Source organism: Ornithorhynchus anatinus, chromosome 10 (genome assembly GCF_004115215.2).
Source record: "Ornithorhynchus anatinus isolate Pmale09 chromosome 10, mOrnAna1.pri.v4, whole genome shotgun sequence".
Taxonomy (NCBI): domain Eukaryota; kingdom Metazoa; phylum Chordata; class Mammalia; order Monotremata; family Ornithorhynchidae; genus Ornithorhynchus; species Ornithorhynchus anatinus.
The window spans coordinates 51,895,176-51,911,285 of NC_041737.1; the positions used below are offsets into that span (position 1 = coordinate 51,895,176).

General features: G+C 53.2%; 1 protein-coding gene across 4 annotated transcripts in view; it reads left to right on the plus strand.

Annotated features, from left to right (window-relative positions):
* The window catches only part of BRAF (B-Raf proto-oncogene, serine/threonine kinase), a 118,281-nt gene that overhangs the window by 61,262 nt on the left and 40,909 nt on the right, over positions 1 to 16,110 (plus strand). For all 4 annotated transcript variants that reach the window (XM_029073227.2, XM_029073225.2, XM_029073228.2 and 1 more), the window contains exon 3: positions 14,274 to 14,537. In XM_029073227.2, the coding sequence (XP_028929060.1) occupies positions 14,274 to 14,537 (264 nt within the window). The remainder of the gene's footprint in view (positions 1 to 14,273; positions 14,538 to 16,110) is intronic.

Sequence of the window (16,110 nt, forward strand, 5' to 3'; positions counted from 1 at the left end):
GGCATTGTAAACCTCAGTCCCGTCCGTTCTGTCTCCGTCTTTCCAAACCGGAGAGTCCCAAGCTTTTCCATTTCTCCCTCCGGGTAAGCCGCCCTGTCCCCGCGATGGTACGGAGAAGGACAACGTTATCGGGTTGCTTCTTGGGTGATTATTTTTTATTTCCCTAAGCAGATTGTTAGTGTGCTGAGAAAAGAGTTGAAGCCACAAGGAGTGGAATATTACGATGAACATAGGCTGGGATCGCAATGGAAGAACAGCGGTGGTGGTAACCCAGGTCATTTGAAAGTGAATCGGACTCCCCTGGGTATTTGGGGACGTTCCCCTTAAAGCCAAAGGATGCCTCCCTCCGGTAGGAGAGGCATATAATAATAATGGTGGTATTTGTTAAGCGCTTACTATGTGCAAAGCACCGTTCTAAGCGCCGAGGGGATACAAGGTGATCAGGTTGTCCCACGTGGGGCTCACAGTCTTAATCCGCATTTTACAGATGAGGTAGCTGCGGCACAGAGAAGTTAAGTGACTTGCCCAAAGTCACACCGCTGGCAAGCGGCGGAGCCGGGATTCGAATTCGTGACCCCTGACTCCCAAGCCCGGGCTCTTGCCACTGAGCCACGCTGCTTCTCTTTATAAGAGTAGGAGTGTTGGAGCATCATTTACGCTTGCTATTGAGTAAATCGCCTTTCGGCTTAATCGGTCGGTGGTATTTGAGTGCCTGGGGTGGGCAAGAGGACTGGTCGAAATAATAATAATGTTGGTATTTAAGCGCTTACTATGTGCCGAGCACTGTTCTAAGCGCTGGGGTAGATGCGGGGTCATCAGGTTGTTCCCCGTGAGGCTCACAGTCTTCCTCCCCATTTTCCAGATGAGGTCACTGAGGCCCAGAGAAGTGAAGTGACTTTACCCCCAGTCACACAGCTGACAAGTGGCGGAGCAGGGATTCGAACCCATGACCTCTTGCTTGGGAGAGGGCAGTATAACAGCCGGTAGACGGGATCCCTGCCCGCAGAGAGCTTACAGTTTAGAGCACGGGTTTGGGATTCAGAAAACCCGGGTTCTGATCTCGGCCCTGCCACTCGTCTGCTGTGGGACCTTGGGCAAATCATTTACTTTCTCCGCGCCTTCGTTCCCTCAGCTGCAAAACGGGGATTAAGACCGTGAGCCCCATGTGGGACAGGGACTGCGTCCCATCTGATGACCCTGTGTCTACCCCAGCGCTTAGAACAGTGCTTGGCACATAGTAAGCGCTTCACAAATGCCATTAGTAGTAGTAGTATTATTATATCATGCTCTCCCAAGCGCTTAGTTCAGTGCTGCGCCCGCAATAAGTGCTCAGTAAATCCGATGGATTGATAGAGGGACTCCTCACTTCTTGTGAGAAGCAGCGTAGCCTTGTGGAGATAGCCCAGGCCCGGGAGTCACAGGAGCCGGTTCCCCTCCGTGTCCGCCGCCTGACCTCGGGCAAGTCATTTTACGTGGGACGACCTGATCGCCCCCAGCGCTCAGAACAGTGCTCTGCACATAGTGAGCGCTTAACAAATACCAACGTTATCATCATCTTCTGTGCCTCGGTGACCTCACCTGTAAAAAGGGGGTTAAGAACGGGAGCCCCGTGTGGGACTTGGACTGTGTTTAACCCGAATAGCTTGGACCCACCCCCAGCGCTTAGCACAGTGCCTGGCGCATAGAAAGTGTTCAGCGGATACCTTAAGGAAGAAAAAGGGCGAGAGACATTGCATATGGAAGCTCTGTGCAAGCGTGATGCCCAGGAGCCCCACAGTTTCACCTCTGGGGTGCAGGACTCACTGCAGAGGGTTTACAGAGAGGGAAAGCTGTGCGGAGGAGACCTGAGTTCTAATTCCGGCTCTGCCGTTGCCTGCCGTGTCACCTTGGGCAAGTCACTTGGCTTCTCTGTGCCCGACTCCTCGACTGTAAAATGGGGATTCAGAACCAGCTCTCCCTCCCTTTTTAGACTGCGAGCCCTTTAGGGGACGGGAGTCGTGTTCCCCTAGGATCTACCCTGGCACTTAATACAGTTTTGGGGATTGTTTTGTTCTGTTGTCTAATGGTAATAGGTTAAGCACTTACAATGTGCTAATTCTAAGTGCTGAGATAGATTATCCGGTTGGAACCATTCCCTTCCCCACGTGGGTCACGCCGCGGAGCGGCGGCGGAGCCAGGATTAGAACGCAGGTCCTTCCGCCCCCCAGGCATCCCCAGAATACAACACACACGGTCGGTCGTATTCACGGGGGCCTCTGACCCTCCGCGCCGGAGTGGCGGGAGCGGGCAGGGCGGGGCCCGGCCCTTGGAGTTCGGGGAAGGGAACGGGAGAACGTGCGCTCGCCCGTGGCCGTGACCTTGTTGGGCCCTGCCCGACCCCACCCGGGAGCTGAGGGAAGCCCATTTGAGAGTCTCGGGGCAGCTGATTTTCTGCCCCGACTTGTTCCGTCCCCGTTTCCTCTCCCAACCCCGGAGGCCGGTTTGGTGGTCGATGTGATTAATCCACCTGACTCACCCGACCCGCACACTTGGCTCCTCTAACGCCAACGTACTCACTGTACCTTGAGCTCGGCTCTCTCGCCCACGTCCCGCCTCTGGCCTTCAGTTCCCCCACACCTTTCGTATCCGACAGACCACCGCCCTCTTCGCCTTCGGAGCCTTATTAAAATCACGTCTCCTCTGAGAGGCCGGCCTTTCCCTCTCCCTTCTGCGTCGCCCTCACACTTGGATCCCTGAGCACGGGCTTTGGAGTCAGCGGTCATGGGTTCGAATTCCGGCTCGGCCACTCGTCAGCTGTGTGACTTTGGGCAAGTCACTTCACTTCTCGGTGCCTCGGTTACCTCATCTGTAAAATGGGGATTAAGACTGTGAGCCCCACGTGGGACGACCCGATTCCCCTGTGTCTACCCCAGCGCCTAGAACGGTGCTCGGCACATAGTAAGCGCTTAACAAATGCCGACATTATTATTATTACCCTTTCAGGAAATCAATCAATCATATTTATCGTGCGCTTTCTGTGTGCAGAGCACAGCACTGAGCACTTCAAGCACTTCTTCCTCACCCCGGCCCCACAACACTTAATGTACGTATCCGCGATTTATTTTAATGTCCGTCTACCCTCTCTGGACTGTAAGCTCCTGGCGGGCAGGGAACACGTCCACCAACCCTGTCGTGTTGTATTCTCCCGAGCCCTCAGTACAGAACTCTGCGCGCAGTAAGCGCTCGATAGATACGATCGAGTGATAAATGGCCGATTAAGTCACCTTAATCGGACAGTGACCCTGCCCAACGTGAGAGTTGAAGTGCCTGGCCGGCAGAACGGAAGAACCCTTCGAGGAAACAGAATTAATGAATTCACGAACCTTTAGAGAAAGCACCCATTTCCTCATCCCCCCCCCCCCCCCCCAGTTTGCCGTTTTGATAACGTCGTAGAAGGGAGGAAACGTAGACGTTCACTTCATGGAAGCAGGCGCGGGCTGTGTACCTACCATTTTAAATATCCTGTTTTGGGGGGATTCTTATGGTATAACAAATATTTGGGTCCATTGGTCTAATTATTTATATTCGCATTTCCTGTTGTGCAAGCCACAGCCGTTGCGTTTTATAAACACTCCCGACCCTCCTTAATAGAATTCTTTTTTGGCCCCCAAGATTTAGCCAGCCTGTCCTTCAGTCTTTATCCTGTTTACTTTTCTTGACTGATAGCTTGCCAAAGGCCCAAAGGGGGCTCAACTTTTCAAATGCCTCTCCGAATTCCAGGTTGTGCTACTTAACTCTCGTGGAGGGGGAGGGCGTATACCTGAAAGGCCTCATAAACGCCGTAATCGGCGATAAAGACCCAATCTGGCCTAGGCTTCTCCCCCCATCTCCCTTTTACCATGTCCTGAAGGAGGGAGGGGGAACGGACTTCGCGGGAGAAGTTGGGTGAGCGGTTTTGTGTCTCAGGTGGCCGTACTAGTCGATGCAGTCTCCAGGATACCGTGGCAATATCCACATAAAGACCCCAATTTAACAACGCCTCCCAAACGAAACCCCTCGAATTGCTAGAGAAAGCGCCGTCCCTTCTCGCCCAAGCGTGGTGGGTGACTTGGAATTTTGGAAAACCAAATTTCGCAGCAACAGCCGGGCTCCGGCACTCGGCCCGTGAAAACCTAGCCTGGGAACCAAACAGAGGCCGTGAGTCTCATGCAGCAGTGGAATTTCTGTGTCTAACAGAATTTCTCAGCAATCAAGTCCTCGCCCCATCTCCCGCAGAGATTGGTTCCGTGCCGGCCCCCCGCAACCGGCGCAGATCTGGGCCACGGACTCCTGGGTCTCGCTCGGCCCCAGTGGTCTCGGGGAGGCCGAGGTAGCCCCAGCCTGGGGTTATTGGGCGAGGGGTGGGATTTGCTTCTGGGCCTCTTAGGGGTGGGGACACGAGGGCCCGACCCTGAGCGCGGGACTTTGGTCGCGCGCACTTCCGTGGGGCTTGTGAGAAGAGCTGTGATTCTGACCTTCTCCAAAGCGAACCCTAGAAAAAGGCAGAGCTGCTTCAGGCAGAAGTGGCCAATTAGGTTTAATTAGCCCTCTGGAATCCATTGCGAAGACGAACTCTAATCCGCAGAAACCATTAATGTGGAAAGTTGTGGTTGTTAGACACGGGAACTTTTCTTGGCCTCTGTCTTTTCTAGCTTATTTTTTCCAGCTTCGAGGTTACGGGATTCAGGGTTTTTTTTGTCTCTGACCAGATTTGCAAAACCGGCAGGGAAGAGGACGGTAAGAGGTGCCTTTCCACGGTGCGGGTTCTCCTCCTCTTAGACGGTGAAGATGGAGTCCGTTTTCCGATTCAGAGGCCTCAGACGATCGTCGATTGAGAAGTTATCCCTGTTTTCATCGACGTTAATTTGTCCCAGTTGCTTTAAGGACCGAATCGGTCGATGGCGTTTATCGACGCTTCACCGAAAGCAAAACACTAAGCAGCTAGAAAAGTACAAGAGAAGCGAAACAAAATTCTCTGCATTCTAAGAGTTTACCGTATGGTAAAAGTAACTGTGGGGTTTGCTTAGTGCTTACGCTATGCCAAGCACTGGGTTAGAGCTTAAGATAGATTCAGTCCAGTCGGTTCAGAGTCGCTGTCCCGCGTGGAACTCAGAGTTTAAGAGAGGGGGGACAACAGGTATCGATCCCCATTTCAGAGATGAGCGGCTTGAGACGCCCAAATTCTTTGACCCGCCCAAGGCCGCGCAGCAACCATGTGGTAGAGCCGACCCAGGTCTCCTTACTCCCAGTCTGGGGCCTTTTACATTATTATTGATCAACAGTAATATAATTATAACAATAATGATGCAAAAGGCCCCGGGCTGGGAAGAATAATAATAATAATGTGTTTACTATGTGTCAAGCACTGTATTAAAGTCTGGGATAGATACAAGGTAATCAGGTCCCACAGTCCAAGTAGGAGGGAGAACAGGGATCGAACCCCCAGTTTGCTGATGAGGGAACTGAGGCACAGAGAAGGTCTGAGTGGCTCACAGTGTTAATCCCCGTTTTACAGCCGAGGTACCTGAGACCCAGAGAAGCGAAGCAACTTGCCCTAGGTTACACAGCAACCAGTGGCGGAGCTGGGATTAGAACCCAGGTCCTCCGGCACCCGGGCCTGTGCTCTTTCCACTAGGCCACCCTGCTTGTCTCTTCAAGTTTTTTAAAAATAGTATTTGTTAAGTACTGCATTCAAGGCCACAGTGCTTCTCTTATTGTGCCTTATGGAACACGATATACAGAAGAGGGGACGGTGAGAATTTCTTTCTCCAGAAAGCCAAATGTCTCTCTGGCCGTCACGAGCAGTTTAACGTGCTGCGACTCTGCCATCCATGTCTCCGCTCCTCAAGGGGCAAAGCGTGAAGAAGCGGTTTGGTTTTCCCTCTAGTCTGTAAGTTCGTCGCGGGCAGGGAACGTGTCAGCCTGTCGTTATATCGTACTCTCCCAAGAGCTTAGTAGAGTGTCCCGCGCACAGTAAGCGCTCAATAAACGCTATCGAATGAATGAATGAATGAATGAACGGAAGAAAGACTCCAGTCTCGAGAACATCCCAACTCTGGCTTTAAACGAGCTCACTTTGTCCCCTCTGTGCTCCCCTTTTACTGTTGCACTTTGAAAAAGAAGGGGGAAACGGAGAAGAGTCACCAGGGTGCTTCAGGAATGCAAGTTAGAAAATGAGCCCCGAGAAGGAGGTTTTCTTAAAAAAAAAAAAAAATTAGCTTTGTTTAGCCTGGAAAAAGAAGGCTATTTAAGGGATGACTTAATAAGTTTCTCAAGTACATGAAGGATTTTTAATGCGGGGACCGATCAGTTGCGGTCTGTGTCCGGGCGGGCTAAAGAGGAAACGGGCTTGAATTAAAACTAAGAGAAAGAGTCCTTCAGACCACGCAGCCCTCCCGAGAGCCCACTTCCCCCCAACGGCCTTCCTCGATTCCTTCTTGTACTCGTCCTCGTTCAGTGCTCGCTCCGTGCCAAGCACTCTGCGAAGCGCTGGGGTAGATACAAGGCCAGCAGGTTGGACACAATCCCTGTCCCACACGGGGGTCCCGGTTGATGTGGGAGGGAGCGGGATTTAATCTCCATTTTACAGCTGGGGTAACTGAGGCACAGAGGAGTGAAGCAAAACAACCCCCCAGCTATAAAGCTTTTAGCGCACCCCTGTGGGGGCTGTAATAATAATATTAATGGCATTTTTAAAATCCTTTGCAGTGTGCCTAAAAACTCTGCCGAGCCCTGGGGTAGGAACGAAACGACCACATTGCACACGGCCCCTTTCCCTCCCAGGCCTCAGAGTCCGAGGGAGGAAGTAGAGTTAATTTTTTTCCCCCCATTTTACAAATGAGGAGACAGGCCCAGAGAAGTCAAGCAACTTGCCCCCGGCCCCACAGAGTAGGCAAGCGGGGATTAGAACCCAGGACTCCTGACTCCCCGCCCCGTGCTCTACCCACAAAGGGCCAAAATCTGCAGAAGCAGCCCCCCGGCTACCGAGCCGGTCGCCCTGGTCACCGCTACCGGCTTCCCCAGCTGCGGCTCCCGGCGATCCCAATCTAGCCGGGGTGCAGGGGTGCTCGTCGGCCGGCGTGCCCTGGCCTGCCCTGCCGAAGGGCACCTGGCAAAGGTGGCACAACCTACCCATCAGCCGAATTTCCCTCCCCCCTCCCATGGCAGACGGACTAGCGGGCTGTAGAGTGGTTCTTTTTCTTTCTTTCTTTTGCAAAGTCCACCTGAGGATATCAGTGTGCTTCCGACTGACGGTCTTAAATCCTTTCTGGTGCCGCGCGCGGGCTTTGATCACCTTTATATAGAGGAGCGGCGTGGCTCAGTGGAAAGAGCCCGGGCTTGGGAGTCAGAGGTCGTGGGTTCGAATCCCGGCTCTGCCACCTGTCAGCTGTGTGACTGGGGGCAAGTCACTTCACTCCCCTGGGCTTCAGTGACCTCATCTGGAAAATGGGGATGAAGAGTGGGAGCCTCAGGTGGGACAACCTGATCGCCCTGCATCTCCCCCAGCGCTTCGAACAGTGCTCTGCACATAGTAAGCGCTTAAATACCAACATTTATATCTGCCCAGTTGTGCTGAGAATCAAGAAGGAATATCTCTGCCTTTGGAAAAACTCCCATTTTAAAAGCAGGGTTTTTCGTTGCGGGGGGGTGTTTGTTTGGAATACTGGGAACTCCATAAATGTAGGGAAGTTTTCTGGGGTGTGGTTTTGTTTTTTTATAAGCGTTACTGTGGTTCTGCCACCCCCAGACAGCTGTCCTAATCTCCCCGTGGCCCTTCTCTGCCCCGGCTTGGGTCTCTGGGGTTACAATTACTAAGGAATCTTACTTTCGCCCCCTCCTTCCCTTTCTCACAGTCCAGCTTGGACTCAGAAGTTGACAGTTCCAGGAAATCTCCCCGTAGACAAAAGTACTTTCGGCAAGCGAGGACGGAGTCGCCTTTCTCGGAGGCTTCCCGGACTTGCTACACGAGACGCAGCTGGCGTGACCGCCGCGTCTGAATCTTCCAAGCCTCTTCCTCGTCTTAAAAACTCGTCGCTTAGGGTCTCGCCCGGCTGGGACGGCGGGGAGCGAGAAACGTCGGCCCCTGTGACGGGAGACGGAGACGAGCCAAGAGCTCGCGGGAGGGAGCTTTTCGAAGGGGAGAGGTGGAGGGGGCGGAGGGGGCGGGCAGGGAACGGATGGATTATCCTTGGCCGGGTTCCTCCTCGGCTCCACGAGGAGTCCAGGGAGAGGCTGGCCGAATCAGACCGTGAATCCCCAGTTGGGCGGGGACTGTGTCCGACCCGATTAACTTGGCTCCACCCCAGCACTTAGAACAGAGTTGAAACACGAAGGAAGCCCTTAACAAATACCATAATAATTCCTCTCTGTATGATTATTACGGCCCTTTAGGTTGTAAGCTCCCCGTAGGCGGGGAACGTGCCTGTCGGCTGAAGAGAGCGGCATGGTAGAGTGCCCGTCTACTTGTTTTGTTGCCCGTCTCCCCGCTTGTAGCCTGGGAGCCCGCTGTTGGGTAGGGATTGTCCCTATCTTTTGCCCAATTGTACTTTCCAAGCGCTTAGTACAGTGCTCTGCACACTGTAAGCGCTCAATAAGAGAAGCAGCGTGGCTCAGTGGAAAGAGCATGGGCTTTGGAGTCAGAGGTCGTGGGTTCAAATCCCGGCTCGGCCATTTGTCAGCCGTGCCACTTTGGGCAAGTCACTTCACTTCTCGGTGCCTCAGTTACCTCATCTGTAAAATGGGGATTAAGACCGTGAGCCCCACGTGGGACGACCCGATTCCCTTGTGTCTACCCCAGCGCTTGGAACAGTGCTCGGCACATAGTAAGCGCTTAACAAATACCAACATTATTATTATCATTATTAATAAGTACGAATGAATGAAAGGGCACAGGCCTGGGATTCGGAAAGATCTGGGTTCTCCCAACTCTGCCAACTGCCTGCAGTCGGGCAGTTCCCTTAACTTCTCTGTGCCTCGGTTTCCTCGGCCGTAAAGTGGGGAACAGAATACCCGTTCTAATAATGTTGGTATTTGTTAAGCGCTTACTATGTGCAGAGCACTGTTCTGAGCGCTGGGGTAGATACAGGGTAATCAGGTTGTCCCACGTGCGGCTCACCGTCTTCATCCCCGTTTCACAGATGAGGTAACTGAGGCATAGAGAAGCGAAGCGACTTGCCCACAGTCACACAGCTGACAAGGGGCAGAGCCGGGTTTCGAACCCATGACCTCCGACTCCCAAGCCCGGGCTCTTTCCACCGAGCCATGCCGTTCTCCTTCGTACTTAGACTGTGAGCCCCATGCGGGACAAGAGATTGTGTCCGACCTAATTAACCCCCCCCCCCCTCCCCCCCCGGGCTTAGAATACTTTCTGATGCACGGTAAGCGCTTAAGAACTGTGTCCACCCAATTTGCTTGTATAATAATAATGATAATAATGTGGGTATTTGTTAAGGGCTTACTATGTGCAGAGCACTGTTCTAAGCACTGGGGTAGATACAGGGTCATCAGGTTGTCCCACGTGAGGCTCACGGTTAATCCCCATTTTACAGACGAGGTATCTGAGGCACAGAGAAGTTAAGTGACTTGCCCCCCCAGTGCTTCGTACAGTGACTGGCACATAGTAAGCGCTTAACAAATACCGTGATAATTATTATTCGGAAATGCGCAGACCCACTCCGTTGTGTCGTACTCTCCCAAGCGCTTAGTACAGTGTTCTGCACATAGTAAGCACCAGGTAAACACCATTGACTGATTAATCTTCCCGCTATTAGGGGACCCTGGGCAGAGCAGGAGGAAAACTGTTGTGCACCTTTTGGCTTCAGTTCTCTCTGCATTTTGCTTGCCGGAGTTTTAAAAATCCCAACTCGGGGCGTCGCTATGGGCCCGAAACTGACAGTTGGAGATTTAGGACTCTTTTCCTTCCTGTACTTTTCATCCGCTCTGGTGCTCGAACTGTTCCAGGTAAGCTCCTGGTGGTCAGGGAACATGTCTACCAACTCTCTTCTGTCGTACTCTCCCAAGCACCCAGTACGGCGCTCTGCACGCAGTCAGGGCTCAGTAAATGCCATCGGTCGGTAAGTTCGCCAGTGCCGCGGGAGGCAGGTGAGTATCAGAGGGCTCGGGGGACGAGGCCCACCTCTCTCCCAAGCCAAGCACGCCGCTTGCCCTTCTCCTCACCCTTCTCTCCTCCTCTGACTCGCCCTCCCCTCCCACCCCCACTCTCAAACCACGGTTGCATCTTCCTCTTTTGCTCCCCAACTTAACCTCACACAGGAACTGCAGCAGCTCACCAGAGCTGTGCTCGTCCGGCTAGCGTTCTGGGGGGGAAAGAATCACATCGTAGAGCCATTTTTAATGGTATTTAAGCGCTTGCTACGTGCCAGGCCGCGGTACTGATCAGTCAGCCAACCTGTGGTATTTATTGGGTGCTTACCAGAGAAGCAGCGGGGCTCAGTGGAAAGAGCCCGGACTTGGGAGGCAGAGGTCAGGGGGTTCGAATCCCGCCTCTGCCACTTGTCGGCTGTGTGACTGTGGGCAAGTCACTTCTCTTCTCTCGGCCTCAGTGACCTCATCTGTCAAATGGGGATGGAGACTGGGAGCCTCATGTGGAACAACCCTGTATCCCCCCCAGCGCTTAGAACAGTGCTCTGCACGTAGTACGCGCTTAACAAATGCCGACATTATTATTATGTGCAGACCACGGTACTAAATGCACGAGAGGGTGCGGTTCGAGAGCGTTTGCGGACACGTTCCCTGCCCACGGTGAATTTACAGAGTTACTAAGTGCTCCGGTAGGTACGAGGTCATGGAGTCGGACCCGGTCCCCGTCCCCCATGGGGCCCGCCGGTCTTCATCCCCGTTTTTCAGAGGAGGTAACTGAGGCGCAGTGAAGTGACTTGCCCAGGGACACCCAGCAGACCAAGCGGCGGAGCCGGGATTAGGACCCAAGTCCTTCCGACTCCCGGGCCCGCTCTTTTTCCACTGGATCGACACTGCTTCCCAAAACAGCTCCTTCTTGTGTGCTCCACTGAAACCAAGGTGAGGTGCTCCTTGACGCCTGTCTCTCCAAGAGCCCCCCCCCCCCCATTTTTTTTTTAAAGCAGTAAAAAATTGCAGTTACTGGTCAGTTTTGGCCAAGCCCTCTGAGATTTGTCAAGGAAGTTCATCCCACCTGCGGCAGGGCCACAGCGGGGAGTGGGGGGCAGGTGGCCCCCCCACGCTGACTGCCAAGGGCCAGTGGTGGCCAGAACCGAGCTGCCTCGTGGTGCCTCTCTCTCTTATAATAGTAATAATAATAATAATAATGGCATTTTTAAAAATGCTTACCGTGTGTCAAGCACCGTTTCAAGCGCCGGGGTGGATACTAGTTAATCAGGTAGGGCGCCGTCCCTGTCCCACATGGGCCTCACGGTCTTAATCCCCATTTTACAGATGAGGGAACTGAGGCCCGGAGAAGTGAAGTGACCCGCCCGAGGTCACAGGGCAGGCAATATTATTATTATTATTATTATGGTATTTGTTAAGCGCTTACTATGTGCCAAGTCCTGTTCTAAGCACTGGGGGAGATACAAGGTAATCAGGTTGTCCCACGTGGGCTCACAGGCTTCTCCCCCATTTTCCAACTGGGGGAACTGAAGCACAGAGAAGTGAAGTGGCTGGCCCAAGGTCACACGGCAGACCAAGTGGCGGAGCCAGGATTAGAACCCAGGTTCTTCCGACTCCCGGACCCGTCTCCTGTCCGCTCTCCCCACTATCCCCAGGGCCCCGCTCATGCATGGGACTGCGTGAAAGCCGACCCCCACCCCCGGTGGCTTGGGGACTCCAGGCTCCCTCAACCCCCAAATCCGGGCTTGGCACCGAGTGATGAGGACAGTTGTCAAGAAAGACACTCCTCCAAGTCCAAATTCAAGTCCAAACACCGGGCCGGGCCGACCCGGTCTCTGACCCGCCGGTGGCGTTCCTCAGCTTCTCGTGTGTGTTTGTGGGTGATTGCGTCGGAGAGAAAATCGCGTGCGGGTGTTTGTGTCGGGGAGCGTGGAGGCGTGTGTGTGGGAGTGAGAATATGCAGCCTGTAGGCGAGGCCCACACTCACCAAGTTCACGTACATACTCTCCCTCCTAGGTACACACAGACCTACACAGCTAGGTGGTGATTTGCTAGGGTTTATTAGAGTATTCATTCCCAGAAAGTCAAGACTGAACTTGTGTTAAATCGAAATTGGGTTTATTAGGTGAAACTGTTCTTTCCATTCTGAAACCGATCTTAAATCCTGAGTTGTGTGTGTGCGTGTGTTTCTCTCTTTCTCTCTCAGACGATAATGAATTGATTTGAAATCCCTGTTTGTACGTTTGGGAAGCATTTTAAGTAGTTGCTTCGGGATTAGTTTTTTTGGTTGGGTTTTTTTTAAAAAAAAAACAACCCAAAACGTTGAAAGGCGCGGTCAATTTACGATAATACGATATTTACTGTATTTGTGAAAATGGCCTGGGGGAAATGGCCTAAATTCCGATTTCTTAAATTCATTCCAGTGCCCTGAAATCTTATTTTTCGAAAGCAGTTTCTTTATGCGTTCCCCAATAGAATCGACGCTTTAAAGAATGTTTTTGTTGTCTTTTTCAGGGCTGGTTGTACAATTTCTGACTTTTTATGGCTTTCCTTTGGTCTCCTGCCTACCCCTGGACCATCTCTCCGCTCAGTCCTCTACCAGAGGGTTAGCAGGAGAAGGGAGGGGTTCGAAGTGTAAATGAGTCGGTTTGGCTACTTGCTACTCGCCCTAGTGAAAGTTGGTTTGGGAGGAGAATGAAAGTAGTGGCCGAAGCGGGCTTTTTCCGGGTTATAAGTGCAGCTTGTTTATCGAAAGTTGGTCGGGACGGTAAATTCTCTGCCTGACGTTGTTTGTTATGAAGCCGTAAACAAAGCGGAGTCATAATTGGCTTCGTGAGTCATGAGGAGCACAAGGGGAAATTAATGTTAATGGGAAATATTTTAAAGAGGAGAAGAGAAGCGATTTTTTCTCACATTAAGAGACTCTAACAACCGAACGAGTAAATTTTCACACTTTAAGTACTCGTCACTAACTGTCCCCACATGGTGGATGAGGACTTCCGAAAGAAGAGTACTCTTCTTGAGGCGGTGGGAAGCCTCAAACTTAAACGGAAAGGTGAGCCGGAAAGGTGAGCCGCGGCGGCACATTCCAAGTGGAGATTTGCCCAGAAAGTCAGAGTGACGGCCCTAGTATTTTGTGGCCATTTTAATCTCTAGTTGTAGCTTAATCGCTTTTCCCCCATTAGCGCGGAAGCTCCAGGTAGGGCGGGGACCCGTCCCTTCTTTATTCTGTGCTTCCCAAGCGCCTAGTACGGCGCCCAGCCCTAAATGGACGCTCAGATAATTCCACTGTCACCGTCACGTGGCTTCCCCAAGCGGTTGCCTCCTTAGTGCCTTTTGGGAGGGGCCGTCGGGGAGCGAGGGGGAATATTACTTGGCTAAGTCCAACTTCGGAAACAAGTGGGTATTTCCTCTGTGCTCTCTCGGGGAGTAGGAGAAGTGAGGGATGGTATTTATTAGGCGCTTCCTGTGTGTAGAGCACTGTACTGAACGCCGGGAGAAAATCCACAAGTGGAGATCAGACTCGGTCCCTGTCCCTCGCTGGATTCACTATCTAAAAGTTTCGGTGTAGATCGTACTCGCCCTGCCCCCGGCGAGTGCTCCATAAATTGATTCAAGTGGGGAGAAGAGATCGAAGGCTGACACAGCTGGAGTGATGAACGTTAAAACCCGACCCAAATAAATACGATTATTATTACGGTATTTGTTAAGCGCTTACTATGTGCCAAGCCCTGTTCTAAGCGCTGGGGTAGATAGAAGGTAATCAGATTGTCCCACGTGGGGCTCACAGGCTTCTCCCCCATTTTCCAGATGGGGCAACTGAAGCACAGAGAAGTGAAGGGGCCGGCCCAAGGTCACACAGCAGGCAAGCGGCGGAGCCGGGATCGGAACCCACGTCCTCTGACTCCCAAGCTCTTGCCACTAAGCCACGCTGCTTCTCTTGTAGTCTTAACAGATGCTCAGAGACGCTTCTTTTAATAGAGGTTCAAAGCCCCAGCGGGGACGGAGGCGTCCGAGAGCACGCGGACCAATTCCTTACCCTGTGTTCGGTGGGTTCCGGACAGAGTCGGAACGATCAGAGGCCAGAAATCGGACCTCCCCCTCCTCCTCCTCGGGCAACCAACTGACCGTCATCGTGCCGTCCTTCCCAGGCCTACGAGGAGTACACCAGCAAGCTGGACGCCCTGCAGCAGAGAGAGCAGCAGCTGCTGGAGTCCCTGGGGAACGGGACCGACTTCTCCGTTTCCAGCTCCGCTTCGACGGACACCGTCACGTCCTCTTCGTCGTCCAGCCTCTCGGTGGCCCCTTCGTCCCTCTCGGTCTTTCAGAACCCCACCGACGCGGCCCGGGGTAACCCCAAGTCTCCGCAGAAGCCGATAGTCCGCGTCTTCCTCCCGAACAAGCAGAGGACGGTGGTGAGTCGGTCGAGGGGGTCTCGAGCGCCGGGCGAGGGACCCTCGGGGGTGCGGGGGGCCCGTTTCTCCTCGCGACTCGATTGCCCGTGTGTATTTTCCCCCGCAGAGCCAAACTGAACCCCATCTCCAGGCCCAGCGTTGTTTAAATTCAGTTCCCCCGGCATCTTTGGTGTTTTCCTTTCTCTTTCCCACCACACACCTGACTTCTGACCCTTTCACCGCGCATCAGCCGCCGGAGATTAGTCCCGGAGAGCAGAGGGGAACTTCCGATCTCCCTTGCTGCTGCCGGACAACTCCGGTCGAAGTTGCTTCCTTGTGTGGGCCGGCAAGTTCGGAACTAGATTCAGAGGAGGTCTGGGGATGATCGGGTGGATTTCATTTAGCCCTCCAACCCCTGTCCCCCCATTTTCACGGAAGGTCAGGTGTTGAATGTAACAGATCAGACTTAACTGCCATTTCCCCGGCCCATGCCGTTGAACTGCGGGGGGGTGCCGAAATTCCCAGGCATCAAACGTATCTTTTTTTTATTCCCCCGGTAAAATTCATTTCTGAAAACGATGCTTCCGACCACCACTTTATGCATTTTTTAAGCAGGGGTTGTTCCTGGGGGTCGGAGGGTGGAGGGGAGACTGTTTTTCAACAGTACTATTTGCCCTTTGGGATTTGGGGAATTGGAAAGGGAAGTACAGGAATGGCGAATGCGCTCGCACAGAGTTGAGCTAGAAGGAAGGGGGAGAATTTGGGAGCCGGATGGGGAAGCCCCTTTCCCTTCCCGGCCCAGGAAGGCGTATCACTGGGGCAGTAGATCTACCCTGCTGGGACTACTGGGCCCAAGGGGAGGGACCGGGGAGGGGCAGTGGGGATGGACCTCGAAAGCAGAAGGGTCCCCGGGACTCACCGTGCGTCCGTCCAGGTGACTCGCTTGCCGTCCGCCGACTTGAGGCGGCCGCCGGGCGGAACGAGCCTCTCGGTAATGGAAGGCTCGATCGGCTCTCTGGATCCGCCACCCCGTCCTTGAGGTTTTTGTCCCCAGCTTTTAGCCCTGGAGATCTCAGCCTGAGCGGGAGGGTGCCGTCGAGCCCGAAGATCCTTTACGTCCGCTTGCAAGTCCAATCCACTGCCATTAGAACGGAAAACTCGTCGTCCCGGGGGTTCTCTTACACTGGGCGTAACAGCTTGTCCCTCAGACGCCCGGGCTCGAGACGAAGCGTGAAAACAGCTGACGGGTTCTCCCGGAATTGAGGGTTTGCGCTGATGCTCTGAAAAGCGGCTGCTTCTTCCCTGTTAGCCGGAGCGTATCTTTAAATTATATATTATAAATTACTTATTCATATTAATGCGTGCCCCCCCCCCCCCCCCCCCGATGGTAAGCCCGTTATGGGCAGGGAACATAATAATAATGATAATGTTGGTATTTGTTAAGCGCTTACTATGTGCCGAGCACTGTTCTAAGCGCTGGGGTAGATACAGGGTAAGCAGGTTGTCCCCCGTGAGGCTCACAGTCTTCATCCCCAATTTCCAGATGAGGGAACTGAGGCCCAGAGAAATGAAGTGACCTGCCCACAGTCACCCA